At 35.9% G+C, this 15,411-nt stretch overlaps 1 protein-coding gene across 1 annotated transcript in view; it reads left to right on the top strand.

Annotated features, from left to right (window-relative positions):
- The window catches only part of ATG7 (autophagy related 7), a 94,780-nt gene that overhangs the window by 21,453 nt on the left and 57,916 nt on the right, over nt 1-15,411 (top strand). Inside the window, 1 exon segment of the mRNA XM_058812902.1 lies at nt 14,351-14,473. Within this exon segment, the coding sequence (XP_058668885.1) occupies nt 14,351-14,473 (123 nt within the window).

The following is a 15,411-nucleotide window of genomic DNA, read 5'->3' as shown; positions in this document are numbered from 1 at the left end:
TACAGCCTGAAGCCATCCAGGAGGACTCAGGAGAAGCTGCTGATCTGAATGTTTGGAGATTGGGGTAATTTTCATTTGGACTCAGTCATTCCTTCATTTCTCTGCTGTAGAAGCTGCAGAGGCCAGACATGCAAGCAGCCAAGTTTCCCTACCAGAACTGTCCTGCCCAGGCCACGTGCCAGAGAAGCTTCCTGCAGGCAATTGTTCAGGAATTTTGGGATGCTCACAGCAGGAAACCAATCTATTTTTATTCTGGGCCAATTTTTCCTTGTATGATTCCCCCTCTGTCTTATTCTGGTCCTGCAGGAGCTGTGCTGGAATGTCAAATATCCCTGTCAGAGCTCAGGGCACTGGGAGAGCACTGAGAGCTCTTCTGGGGCCAGACTTCTTCTGGCACCAGCAAGGGACACTCCAGAGCTCTTTGGGATGGATATTTGTCAGGCAATATTTAGGATGGATATTTGTCAGACAGAATTTAGGATGGATATTTGTCAGACAATGTTTAGGATGGATATTTGTCAGGCAATATTTAGGATGGGTATTTTTCAGGCAATATTTGGGTGGATATTTGTCAGGCAACATTTAGGATGGATATTTTTCACGCAATATTTGCATGGATATTTGTCAGGCAATATTTAGGATGGATATTTGTCAGGCACTATTTTGGATGCGTATTTTTCAAGCAATATTTGGATGGATATTTTTCAGGCAATATTTAGGATGGATATTTGTCGGACAATGTTTGGATGGATATTTGTCAGGCAATATTTGGATGGATATTTGTCAGGCAATATTTGGATGGATATTTGTCAGGCAGTATTTAGGATATTTGTCAGGCAATATTAGGATGGATATTTTTCAGGCAATATTTGGATGGATATTTTTCAGACAATCTTTAGGATGGATATTTGTCAGGCAACATTTGGATGGATATTTGTCAAGCAATATTTGGATGGATATTTGTCAGGCAATACTTTTTTCTGACCCAGAGATGGGGCAGCTGAGAGGCATTTTAAAATCCTTTATTCCATTTTCTGTCTCATGAGAAGGGTGAGACAATGCAGATGTTATAATTCACACTATCACAATCAGAAGTTAACTATTTTTAATTACAAAACACTACAAGCATTTCTTGGGTATCAGCTTTTTGCCACACCATATTATAGATGCCTTAAAACTAATAATCTAAAACTACTCCTCATAAATCTTACTAAAATGCATATTTCATAGTTTTATTTCTCTAAAGTATCCAATCTTATTTACAAAGCCATCTTTTGAAACTTTTTTCTAACTCCATTTCTCCCTCACCAATATCTGTCTTACTCCATATTATTTCTAAATCAGCATTTCTTATCTCAAATTTTACATACAAATACACACTGTGTAAGCCTTCTATCAGGCCCTGAAACACTACAAATCCATTTCCCACAGATATTAATTTGTAACAACTGCTTTACTTACAGGAGAGAACATTTAGCTAATTACTGACTGGGCTAATTAACCTGTTTACCCTGTTGGGAGCAAAATGAGGCTGTTTGCTCATTATGTTGTGGTAAGAAGTGTTGCAATTCCTTAGAAAACAGATCTGGTTAGAAAATTGGTTAAAGCCTTAAATCATGAATGTTGAAATATGTATTTTAAAATTTAAAAAAGTATTTTAAAGTATTTTATTGCAGAACTGCAAGTGTTTCTATTTTAATGAGGGCAATGAACATTTTCTTTTATTGCTCCCCTTCTTGTGCATCATGGAATGAATGAGGAGACCCCACAGATGCAGAGTTTAATGTCACAAAAGATAATTGCCACCAAGCAACCTGGATATAAAGATGTAGAAACCCTCTGGTCTTACCCCTAGCTCACATTTCTTGCAGAGTTAAAATTGAGCACCCACGTGCTGGAAATCTGCCTTGTTCTCCCTAAAGAGATTTCTCCTTCCCCTACTACAGCCATGCTCATGTGGAACTACCCCCACTATGAAATCAAAATCAGCACAAGGTTCTCTGCTGATTTTCCAGTACTTTCCCAACTTTCTCCTCCCTTTGCTGGGAGCTGGAGCTGCTGAAAGGGTTTTTTACCCCTTTTTACCCTCTGAGCTCCTGCTGGATGTTTCTCAGTTTCACTGCATGTCACAAAGGGATCAGGGATGGCATTGTTGGCATTATTACAATTTCTGCTTTCAGAATATTCCCTGCCCTTGCAGATGTTTTCCCTTTTTACCATCTCAGGAATACATGAGACCCTTTTGCTGTGACATTTACTGAGCGCTGGGGTTGTGTAAGTTATTTATGAGTGTTTCAGTTTGGAAATCTGTCATCATGGAGCCTCAACAATGCTCTCATTGTTCTCCTCTGCTCACTGCTGGGCCTGCATTTTTATTTGAAATTGTTCTGATCACTTATGACAGCAACCTGCAAGATTCCATCACTCACTGATGCTTTTCAGTTGAGATAATTTTGATTTTTTGATTCCAGGCCCTTCAGATTTACCCTGACTGCGCTAAGACATTCTCCTTTGCTTTCTCCCAGTAGCAATGGATGATCTGTCAATGAAACTCCTTCAAATGTTTTTTATATTATACACATCTTTATATTATACACATCTTTATATTATGCATTTTTACATTACACTTGACAGTTCTCAAATCAAGTATTGTGTGGATATAAAAGTTATGGGGGGGAAAAGCCTTGGTGGTTCCTATCCTAAGAAAAAAAAGAAAATATCACTTGCAAAGCTTGCAGAATTGATGAAGGAAATGGGGGGAAATGTTTGTCCTTCAGGAATGAACATCTCAAAAATGAAAAGAATGTTTTATCTGTAGCTGTGCTGTGAAGTCAGTGAAACAGAGCCCACATGTAACTTTCCTTATTTCCTGAATTTATATATGTGAGCATTTGACAAGTCTCTGTGCAAATTAATATTGGATAGATTTTATTGAGATTTGAAGAGTGAATTGTTAATACAGCCAGGCACATTTTCGGCATCCTGAGTTCTGTGTAGGACACCTCTTAGAAATGAATAAAAATTAATTTTCTCATTGTTATATTTAAATTTCAGAATAGTAGGGTTTAAAGAAAAGAGGAAACCTGCCATTGTTTCAGGCAATAGGATAATTTCTGACAGACTGTATTTCTGTTACATTTAAATGAAATTGTATGGGTCTCGTTTGGGATTTTTCCCAGAATTTCTTCTTCCAATTCAGTGAAATTCTAACTAAAATTAGGAAAAAGTAAAGCACTATCAGTGAGGAAAAAGACAGCATCACTCCAGTTTTTAATATTGACATATTTAATATCTACCTGTGCCTACAATATAATTTTTAATTATATTAGAGATAATCTGTGCTGTCTTGTTATCTCTCTGTGAAGCTTTTACACAATTCCTTTTCTGTCAGTTAAAGCTCAAAATACTTTGGCTTGAATAACTGCAAAAACCAACTTTGGAGAACACTGAAAACGGAATTAAAACTCAGGAATATTCAATGTGTGGTGCTAGGATGATGATGATGATGGTGTTCACCCCACCATCAATTCCAGCCCTCATTCTCTAGGATTCCACGTGGAATCAAAAGATCAGTTGTTTATTTTGCTGGATATGAGTATTTGTATTTGTTCTTTATTCCTTCCATAGGATTTTTGCATTTTTGCAGCATTTTTGCAGCCTAGTGCTTTCTATTCCTTGGTTTATTGGGAAATTAGTCAGTTATTATTAGTTATTCAATTATTATTATTCCCAAGTTACTCAGTTATTCCAAGGATTCCAAGTGCATATTCATGGAGATACAATATTTTTAATTATCTAAGTTGTTTCTCATTTTAGCGATCTTTTCTATTTTAATTATGGTAGATTGTTTTTTAGATTTTTCTGCATTCTTATTGCAGTCTTTGACAGGTGTCTGTCTACCTTGCTGTCTGTTTTCTTCATCGTAACTAACCACCAGCTTTGCTTTATGGGAAAGCTGATCTTTGTTTGCAGTATTTTTGAACAGTTTAAGCTGTTTGACTTTTTTGCAATTTTTCCTCAGTGTTGATATATCTGTCCTTGCAGAATTCTTTGCTTTATTTGAAATTGGAAGAGTGGAGGGAATTCAGTTTTAAGAGATGGTAAAATAGAAATTTATGAAATCTAGTAAATATTATTTTGAAGAAAATGCTTCTGCTTCTCCAGTGCTGTTTTCACAGGTATTGCAGCACATCCAGATTCCAAACCCCTCTGCTCTGAGGTAATCCATAAAATGTGGATTTTCCAGCTGGAGCTGTGGCTTTGGGGAGCCCTGAGCAGCTGCAGGGTGTGCCAGCTCTGCCTCCTTCAGGTGCTGCTGGGTGCCATAAATGACTTTTCCTGGGCAGCACCCACTCATTTCTGGCTCCAGCCAGCCCTGCAGAGCTGGGTCCCTCCTGTGTTGTCTTATATATCAAGCGTTCTGTTATCATTATAGTACAAGGGTTTCATATCACCAGTTTCACACCTCCTCAATGTTTCTTGTGGGCAGCTCCTCTAAGCACTGACTGCTCCTTGTCCAGTAACCATCTGCCTCCACATCCCACCAATCCACGCTTTTTTAACACTCTTCTTATTGGCTACAGGTGTGGCCTGTTAACATCAGGCCTGCTCCTGATCTTTAGTAATTGGTTCAGCTGCAACTCTTTAGGGGATGAGATTACATTCTGTACCACCTTCATTTATCCACACTGTATCCCCCTACACCTCCTGCCTTTGGCAAACCCACACTTTGTGCAGGCAGCCAAAGCATCACTCAGCATCAGGCAGATGCTTTGCTGAGAGAACAATAATTTCTTTACATTACTTAACATGTTGGGAAGTGCCCTTGCTTCTCTCCCAGCTTTAGGGGCTCTCTGCAGGCAGTGGATGCTGCTCCTTCAATAACTAGGGGTGAGGTGCCTGTCCCTGTGCATGACTTACCCAAAATCCCCGAGCTGTCCTTCCCTGGGATGGGGCAGGGAGGGATCAGGGATTTCTGCAGAGGGTGAGTGATGCCAGAAGGAGCTGGGGCTGCTGTGATGAGCTCAGGACAGGAAGCAGAATGGGATAAACGAAGTTGTAAATATCCAAGTTGTAAACATCCATCCTGTGGAAAACGTGGAGTGAGCAGGGAGGGGAATGAGGGATGTACCCACGTGCTCAGGGAGGTCAGGAGCAGGATCTGATGGTGCTGGCTACCCAAAACCCCTTTAGTGCCTCTTGTTCACTAAAATAGAGATGTTGATTTTTTTTCTTGGTCCTTTTATTTCCTTTCACATCTCTACACTCCTGTTTACAGGCAGGGAATGCTTTCAGCTTGTGTGCTGTGCAGTGAAACCCCCTTAGACCGACTGGAATCTGGGGATGCTGCTGCATTTGAAATAAGTTGTGAAAAATATTTTAAAAAGTAAAGAGCAGCTGTCTTAAATCAAAAATCTTAAATCTTAAAATCTTAAGATTTAAAATCTTAAATCAAAATCCTGCAGTTTTATCTGTCAGATATTCTTATCAGAGAAAATGGCTACTTGATGAAGCACATTAAGAGTATTCCAGAAAACAATGCATGCATCTCCCAAGCACTAAATGTTGCCAAGATGCTTAAACTGGCATTTCTTAAATTTCTGAGAACTCTACTGTCCTCCTTTTCATGATTCAGAAGAAACTGAAAAACCCCAAGCTAAAAAAAGCCCTGCTGAGACCTTTCAGAGCTGGTTCTTTAGCAAGTTAATTCTCCATTTTCTGCCCCTAGCAGTTCAGAATCAGGGTAGGAAATAGCAACAGGCAAAGCTCATTTGTATCACCCCTCTCCTACTCTGAATTAAAACAATAATCTCCTCCTTAAATGATTTTTCAGCACATTGTACTTGGATTAGTTAAGCTTTTATACTGATTTGCTTTCATTTTTAATGCTGATGATGGGGAGGAAAGGAGAGAACTGTGTGTGTGCAGAGGGTGATTTCATGATTTGGACCTGAGCCCAAAATTATAAAATTATGCCATTTTTGTCTCATGGTTTCTGAATTTCCAGTGTTTCCAGCGTGGCCTTGTTCAGTGCACACCTGGAGCACAGCTTTCTGCAGAACTTTGTTCTCAGACTTAATCATTTGTGAATGCACCAGTTTTAGATAATTCCATTTGAGGTAATTTTTGGAGTATTCTCTTTTTTCTCATGTAAAATTCTCAAAGTTTCCTGTTCCAAACCCATGAATTGAAAGGGCCTGAAAAGTCATTCCATGATCCTCACAAAAGTGCAATTTTATTGCTTTCTTTTTCATAGCTATCTTACAGCATCACCTTGTTAGACTTTCCATGATGACTTTTTAGGATCAGATGGCAATAAAATAAAAATTTAGAACTTTGTGAAAAGGAAAGAGTCTGGAACAGAGGATTTTTTATGGAAGCCAGAATTATGGGTTGTGTGATAAAATTTAGAATATTAACTCAGTAGCTCAGCTTGTTCTCTTCTCATTCAGGAGGATTCTTCACAGCGTAAAATTTTCATTAAATTGCTGTTTTAACAGCAGATACATAGAATTTGGAAGAATGGAGCTGGCAAGACTTTCACATCTGTCTTATTTTCCAAATGTGTTTTCAGCAGGTGAACAGTAATTTTCTATCCTTGCTGCCTGGCCTGTGATAAGCAGGGAGTTAACAGTGTGTGAAAATGTATCCACACCTATCCAATTTCTAAACAGAGCCTTGAATATTGAGATTTTTTTGGGACTCTGAAATGTTCTGTGAAGTACCTGCCCCCTTTGAGGGAGGGAAGTGTTTAAATCCAGGATCTTGTTTTGGGGGTAAATTACCCAGAAATCTTTAGTGTAAATAATCCAGGATCTTGTTTTGGGGGTAAATTACCTAGAAATCTTATTTATTGTAAATAATCCAGGAACTTGGTTTTGGGGGTAAATTACCCAGAAATCTTATTTAGTGTGAAAAATCCAGGAAGTTGTTCTGGAGGTAAATTACCCAGAAATCTGACTTAGTGTAAAAAGCCAGGAACGTGTTTTGGAGGGAAATTACCCAGAAATCTTATTTAGTGTAAATAATCCAGGAATTTATTTGGGGGGTAAATTACACAGGAATTTTTAGTGCAAGTAATCCAGGAACTTGTTTTGGGGAATAAATTACCAAGAAATCTGATTTAGTGTAAAAAATCCAGGAACTTGTTTTGGGGGTAAATTACCCAGAAATCTTATTTAGTATAAATAATCCAGGAACTTGTTTTTGGGGGTAAGTTTCTAAGTAATTTATCCCCAAAACAAGTTCCTGGGCATTTTACTCTAAGGCAGATTTCTGAGTAATTTTACTTAGTGTATATAAACCAGGAATTTGTTTTGGGGTAAATTACCCAGAAATCCTATTTAATATAAATAATCCAGTAACTTGTTTTGGGAGTAAATTACCCAAAAATCTGATTTAGTGTAAAAAATCCAGGAAATTGTTTTGGGTGTAAATTACCCAAAAATCTGACTTAGTGTATATAATCCACCATTTTGTAATTTTGGGTGTAAATTACCCAAAAATCTGACTTAGTGTATATAATCCAGGAATTTGTAATTTTGGGGGTAAATTACCCAGCAATCTTTAGTGTAAATAATCCAGCTGGTAGCATTCATTCCTTGTTTTATTTTTCCTGGAAAGTAAACAGCCCTGGTTCAAGCTCTGCAGATGCAACCTACTTTGAAAAGGAAAAAAAAAGAAAAGCCGAACCAAATGTAAACACTGGTAAAAAAAAGTTTGAAATTGATGTGACAGAAATAAAACAAGAGCCAGTTTTGCATCAGTAGCCAGTTTCTTTGGGTTTGGAGCTTGGTTTTTGTGTTTTTGCCTAAGCAGATACTAACTTTTCTGCTGTAAAGCAATCCTGGAGCCAGATTCTCTCTCTGTACCCAGCAATTGAGAGGACTTTGTGCAGAATGCTGTTAAAAAGAATATAACACCAAGGCTGCACATCTGTTTCTCATTGCAAAGTCCTTTTACTCCAGGCCTGTATTTTTTTTCCTTCTGCCATGAGATTTGGGTTTTTTTTAACTTCAGTAAACAGGCCAGAATGAAAAGATTGCTCATGAAATGAGTTACTGGGTATCATTTACTCAGAAAGCTTTGGATTTGGTCCTGATGGGATGGTGTGCACCCACATATCTTGATTTGTTCTGTTAAAATGCCATTGATTAAAAAAAAAAAAAAAAACAGTTCTGGAGCTCTGTGAAGTGGAGGCTGAAATCAAGATTGTGGCATCAACCTGAGAGATTTCATGTGAGGAGAGGTGGTGTGAAAATGTGGCTTCTCCTGGCAGTGTTTGCAGCAGCCAGGAAATCCAGAAATAATTGGTGATTTCCAGCTCTCCTAAGCTCTGAGAAGTGACCTGCAGGTGAGGAGAAAATAAGAGTTCCTTAATAAATTCTTTCCTGCTCCAGCTTGCCAGGCTGGGTGCAAGAATTATTAATTTCTGGTTCTTTGTTATGCTTCTATATTTTATTTTCCTGCCTGGAAAAATGAATTGCTTCATAGTGGCGCTTCACTGAAGGGCTGGGTTTATTCCTGAAAAAGTTCAGGTGGGATTTTGTACATCTGTGGGCGGAAGGTGACTGGTTTGAGATCAAGAACAGTACAAATTATAGCATCTCTCAAGTATTCTGCTCCTGTGGAGCTGTTCCTCGGGAGGATCTCACTGGGACCAAGATTGGTGGGGAATTGTTCAGAAGTGCAAAAGCAAATTCGTGCCAGCCTTGGGCCTTTGGGCTCTGCTGGACATGATGAAATAGAAAGGAGAAAATTTCCTTTCCATGCAGCAACAAGTTAGTCACTTATTGAATCTGGAAAGATTTTTTAGAATTATTTTGTCTCTATTTGTTGTTCAGACTGGTTTTATTCCTGTGTGATTACTCCCTGTGTGGTCTCCTGGCATAAGAATCTGAGATTATTTTGCCTCATTCTTTTTCCTTCCTGAGGGCTGGTCAGTGGCTGCTGAACAAATCTGTGCCCTGTTCCATTTATCAGAGAAAATCTGCTCCTGAATTTGGGGAGGAAAGATTGGAGGTGGGCAGTGGAGTTCCTGCTTTTGTGCCACTGGAAGGTTTCCATCATCTCAGTTGGGAAATAAAATCTCAGAGGGTGACAAAATGTTCTCCCAGTTGTGGTGGTGTTCACAGGATGAGGGAAGAGATGAGGATCTGACTCCATGTCTCAGAAGACTGATTTATTATTTTATTATATATATTATATTAAAATGATATATTAAAACTATACTAAATGAATAGAAGAAATTATTTCATCAGAAGGCTTGAAAGGAAAGGAAAGAAATGAAAATAAAATCTTCTGACTGACCAGAGAGTCTGAGCCAACTGACTGTGATTGGCCATGAATTAGAAACATCCACACGAGACCAATCCCAGATGCACCTGTTGCATTCCACAGCAGCAGATAATCAATGTTTACATTTTGTTCCTAAGGCCTCTCAGCTTCTCAGGAGGAAAATCCTGGCAAAAAGAATTTTTCAGAAAACCTCATGGCTACACCCAGTCACTGCCTGTATCAAAAGGATTTCATTATAGTGGGTCTCTTCTTCAGAGGTACCTGCTCAGGTGCTACCATGTGCTGCTGCAGGTGGATTTTTGCCTCTCTGATGTGACATTTGTTGGCTCATGTGCCTGGAATTCTGGATTTAAAACTACTTCACAAATACTTCCATTCAGCAGGCTGTCCTCATTGTAAAAAACAAGTAATTAGAATCAGCAAGTACACTTTTTAATGCTGCTTTTCAGGCTTCTGTGGTTGCTGCTAGGGGAAAAGAATGTTCTTTATTCTTGTGCTTCAAGTTTTTAAAATCCTGTGTGTATGGTCAGATTTGTTACCCAAACCTGAATTTGCCATTGTGGCACCATGGAAGGTCTCTGCCACACAGAGGGGAGAGAAATGTTTAAATCTTTCCATAGCAGTAGATTTGGTCATGTTAATGTGTACCAGTACAAAAAAATCTAAAAATAACGTGCCTGCAACTCTTGCAGCTGTGACCTTATTAATATTTTGTTAATTTTATTAATATCTGTATTAATTTTAAGGTTATATCTTGTGGTTTTATATAAGCATTTATATTTATATAATTTCTAATATCTATAAATAGTATGTAAAATAATATATTATATAAATAATAAATAAAAATATAGTATTATATAATGTAATAATATAAATATAGTATAAATACTATATAATATATATTATATACTATATAATATATATTATAGTATATAGTATATATAATATATAATTATATACTATATGTTATATTATATAATACAATAGATATTGATATATATTGTCTTATATAAATATAACAATATATTATATATAATATATGTAAATAATAATAGAATCTATAAAATAATATTATATATGGATAATATGATATAAAGTAATATAATATATCAATAATATATAATGTAAATTTTAATTTGTGTAGTTATATATACATTTTAATTTGTTTTAATTTATTTTTCTTTAATGATTTATTAATTTTTTTAATTTTATTGATATTAATACTTTAAAAGGCACTTAATGAGAGACTTCCTGGCATTGTCCACACTGATGACAACACAAAGGGCACTTGGACTTAATCCTCACTGCAGACTCAAATCCCACTTTTTGGGAGCAAGGATCAAAGCAGAGATTGAGTAACAAACCCAGCCAGGTTTAAAACTCCTTGATGGATGAGCTGTACATAGGAAGTTTGCCCTCAATTCCCTGCTCTGCTCATAATATTTGCATAGCCCAAGGTGGTTTGCATCTTTTACTAATTTTTGCCCCTGGTACGAGAGCAGAATATCTCAGTGGTGTTGTTGTCCCTGCGTTTCTCTGAGGTGCTGTGATAATTTCAGATAAGGCTGAGGTTCACTGGGGATGGTTCCAGTGGGCCATGAACTCTCATCTGTCCTGCAGCACCAAAAATCTGAGTTGTGCTTCCTCCAAAAATTTTCGGGGGAAAAAAGCCAAAAGGCCAAAATCCCCTGCCAGGGTGAGGAATTCCCACAGGCAGGGCTGTGAGCACACTCCAGGCTCAGAAATTGGTATCTGTGCAAGAGACTACTTCACTTGGGTTGTTTTTGTGGGACTTTAAAACCCAGAATTCTCATGGAATGTGTAAATCCACAGTGGAATCCCAACCATATTTTGTGGATAATGCTGAGAGGACACATCTCCAGAAAATTGCTGTTCAGTTCTCTGTGTTGCATTGTGAATGTTTGTGTTATTTCATTTATCTCAGGAATAAAAAAACCCAAGAAAAATAAAAAGAAATCCTCCCAATATTGTTTTTTTTAAATCTTTTTTATTTTTTAATTCATTATTATATTTATCAGTCATTGCACACATACACCAAACGCCTATGGCAAAAGAAATCTTTCAAGTATGAAGAAGAATTTCTCCAGATTTTCTAGACTGCTGCACTTGGGTTGCTTTAGTGGGATTTTGAACCCAGAATTCTCATGGAATGTGTAAATCCCCAGTGCAATCCCCACTGTATTTAGTGGGTAATACTGAGAGGACACATCTCCAAAAAAAATGCCGAAATTGCTGCTCAGTTCTCTATGTTACATTGTGAATGTTCATGTTACTCATTTATCTCAGGCATAAAAAACCCAAGAAAAATACAAATAAATGCTCCCAATAATGTTTTTTTATATCCCTTTTTCTTTTTAAATTCATGATTATATTTATCAGTCATTGCACACACATACACCAAACACCTATGGCAAAATAAATCTTTCAAGTATGAAGAACAATTTATGTAGATTCAGGAAGAGAATGTGAAGTGCTAATTTTGTTTATTTTAGAAGAATAAGCGTGGTCAGGAAGGTGCCAAATGTTTGATAATCACCTTTTATATCTCTTCCATTTCATAGTTGTGTTTCAGTTGTTTCTGTTTGTGTTTTTTGAAACCTAATTATGCATTAGATAGTTTTGCATGAAGAGCTGGGTGAGGATCCCCGTCTATTTTTTCATTAAGCTTAGAATCCTGTCAGTTAAATATAAATATGCTTTTTAACGAGTCTGAATTCCTGTGTAAGGGCTCATGAGATGTGTTTTGCTGAAGAATGTTGTTGGGCTGGGCAAGTTCCCACAGTTTTATCAATGAATTGGGTGTTTGAGACCATTAGGAATTGTTAAACCAGGAAGGAGTGAGATTGTTGTGAGAGTAAGTTGTGATTTCATGAATTCTGATGGGAGTATTTCCATTCTTGTGAAAATCCTGCCTTTTCTGAATCCTGGTGATCATTTCCCTGTCACACATTTTGCTCCTTTCTATTTGAATGTTTGGTTTTGAGGTCCCTGCATCAATCCTGCTCTGCTCCTTGAGGTTCTGCAGGAAAAGTTCTGTTTGGATGAAATGATGAGAACATGGATCCAGGCTGATCCTGGTGGTCCTTTCCCTGTCACACATTCTACTGCTTTCTATTTAAATGTGTGGCTTTGAGGTTCCTGCATCAATCCTGCTCTGCTCCTTGAGGTTCTGCAGGAAAAGTTCTGTTTGGATGAAATGATGAGAACATGGATCCAGGCTGATCCTGGTGGTCCTTTCCCTGTCACACATTCTACTGCTTTCTATTTAAATGTGTGGCTTTGAGGTTCCTGCATCAATCCTGCTCTGCTCCTTGAGGTTCTGCAGGAAAAGTTCTGTTTGGATGAAATGATGAGAACTTGGAACAAAAATAAGGAAACAATGGATCCTGGGGTTGCCCAGGCATAAGTTCCTTCCATTTTCTGCCTGCCTGCTGTCCCAAAAGATGTAGGATTGGGGTAATGTTTGATATTTATCTTCTCTTCCCTCAATTTGCATCTCCCTGCTTTGAAATCAGCCTGGCAACTCCTGCCCTAAAGCTGAAATAAATTCTTCATGCTCAGGGCTTGAGGGGAATATAAACTAAAACCTCTCAGTTCTTGTAGGAGCTTGTAAAATTGTCCAAATAAAAACTGAGCTGGGGAAATTACAGCAGAAAAATAGAGAAAGATACAAAAGCCTCAGAATCAGGGATCTCTGGAGGCTGGGGGATGTTGGGCTTGGACACCTTCTCAGGGAATTTTTCAGGCTGGCCCAGCATGGGTCTTTCCTTGACCTGATATTAAAACAGGCTTTACTGTGTTTGGTGGTGCTCAAATGCTCCTTTCATGGCTGTGCAGCCAAGCTTCCCTTCTGGCCCTATCATCTGGCATAAAAAATGTGTTTAAAGCAGGAAATCTTTAACCTTATTGTATAATATATTATATATAATATAACATATAAATGCTATATTGTATGTTATATAATAATATAAATATAACAATATAGTATATATAGATAATAATACAATATATAAAAGTAATATTTAGATAAATATCATATTTAGAAATATTATATAAATTATATATAATATAATTTATATTATAATGTATTATATTAGTTACATTAGTTATATTATATATAGTATAATTTCTAGAATATAATTATTTAAATTATATTGTGTATAATTGTTTTATTTAATATATATATTATATTTTATATAAAATGATGTTTTATATTATATATATTATGTTTTCCTTCTTGCCCTATCATCTGTCATAAAAATGTATTTAAAGCAGGAAATTTTAAACCTTATTATATAATATAATATATATAGTATAACGTATAAATACTATATTATATAATAATATAAATATAATATAACAATATTTTATATATAGGTAAGAATACACTATAGAAAAATAATATAATATTTAGAAATATTATATTATATTGTATGGTATTGTATTATATTATATTATATTATATTATATTATATTATATTGTATTGTATTATATTATATTATATTATATTATATTATATTATATTATATTATATTATATTATATTATATTATATTATATTATATTATATTATATTATATTGTATTGTATTATAGTGTGTTGTATTATATTATATTATAATATAATTTTATAAATTATATATAATTATGTTTTATTTCGTATATATATTATATTTTATATACAATTGTTTTGTATTATATATATATATATATATTATGTTTTCCTTCTTGCCCTATCATGTCATAAAAAATGCATTTAAAGCAGGAAATCTTAAACCTTATTGTTTAATTAATACTTAATATAATTAATACTTAAATCATTTCTCTTCCCGTTTGCTTCCATCTTTCCTCACTATAGAGATTGAGTTGGCAAAAATAATTATTTTTTTCTCTGTCATTTTTAGCTGTTTGCAGTATCCAGGCATTTTCTGAGTGCTCAGAAACATTCTGCTTTTATTTTGTGAGCCACATACGAGGATGAATCAGATGATGGGTATTACATATGAAATTCCTCTCTGTTTGTTTCTTTGCAGGTCCTTGAGCAGTATGAACGAGACGGGTTTAATTTCCTAGCCAAAGTTTTTAATTCTTCACATTCCTTCTTGGAAGACTTGACAGGTCTGACTTTATTACACCAGGAGACACAGGCTGCTGAGGTAAGCAAATGAAATTCGGATGTTAATTAATCATGTGATCAAATGATAGAATTAAGCAGTGGTATTTCATTTCCAGAGTGATTGACACAATGATTTAGACAGTCTCCTAAATTAACTGTAACTTTATCTGAGTCTTTAAATATTATTTTTAAAGGAAGCAGGTGATTTGGGTTGTGTGGTGTGAGGAAATCAATTGCAATTTTAGGTCAATTAAAATGTAATTATGCTGCTTGATGGATTATAATATGGGGAGGAAAAATGCTGTTTACCTGTCTAGTGACCAAAAAATGGAACGTGGGCAGAAACTTGGGGATGTTTGATCCCATGGACAGCAGCACTGGTGATAACTCAATATTGACTTGTGTTCCATAAAAAATCAAACAAGTGTCTCCTAATATTATATTTAACAGTGGTTTGTGTTCCTTCCTCCCTCTGCCCATATCTCTACCCTTGTGCATCACCATTTAATTTTGGCACAGCTGGATGCCAGGGGTGCTTCTGCAGCAGTGATTATCCAGTCCCTGCAGCCTGTGCAAGTGCTGCTGCTGTTTTTTCAGCTGGAAAGGGCTCCACAGTGGTTCTTAATATTTGGGGTGGATCATGATGACTCGGCTCTCTGTTTCATGTTAAACCTTTGAAAAATAATTGCAGCAGATGCTGGAAACAGCTGTAAAATACCTAATGAATTTTGAAATCAGCATGGGCATACCTTGAAAAAAAATTCTAGTTATTTCTAGGTATATCTAGCTCATGTATATTTGTATATATATCCCTTATATATAAAAATATATATTAATATAAAATATATATAATATATATCTTATATCTTATATAAATATGTTATATATTTATATATATTTTATACGTGTTGTATATATTTTATATTATATATTTTATTTATATAATATATATGTATATATATCTATATATATCCCTCA

This window comes from Ammospiza caudacuta, chromosome 12 (assembly GCF_027887145.1).
Source record: "Ammospiza caudacuta isolate bAmmCau1 chromosome 12, bAmmCau1.pri, whole genome shotgun sequence".
NCBI lineage: Eukaryota > Metazoa > Chordata > Aves > Passeriformes > Passerellidae > Ammospiza > Ammospiza caudacuta.
This window is presented reverse-complemented; position numbering and strand designations above follow the sequence as displayed.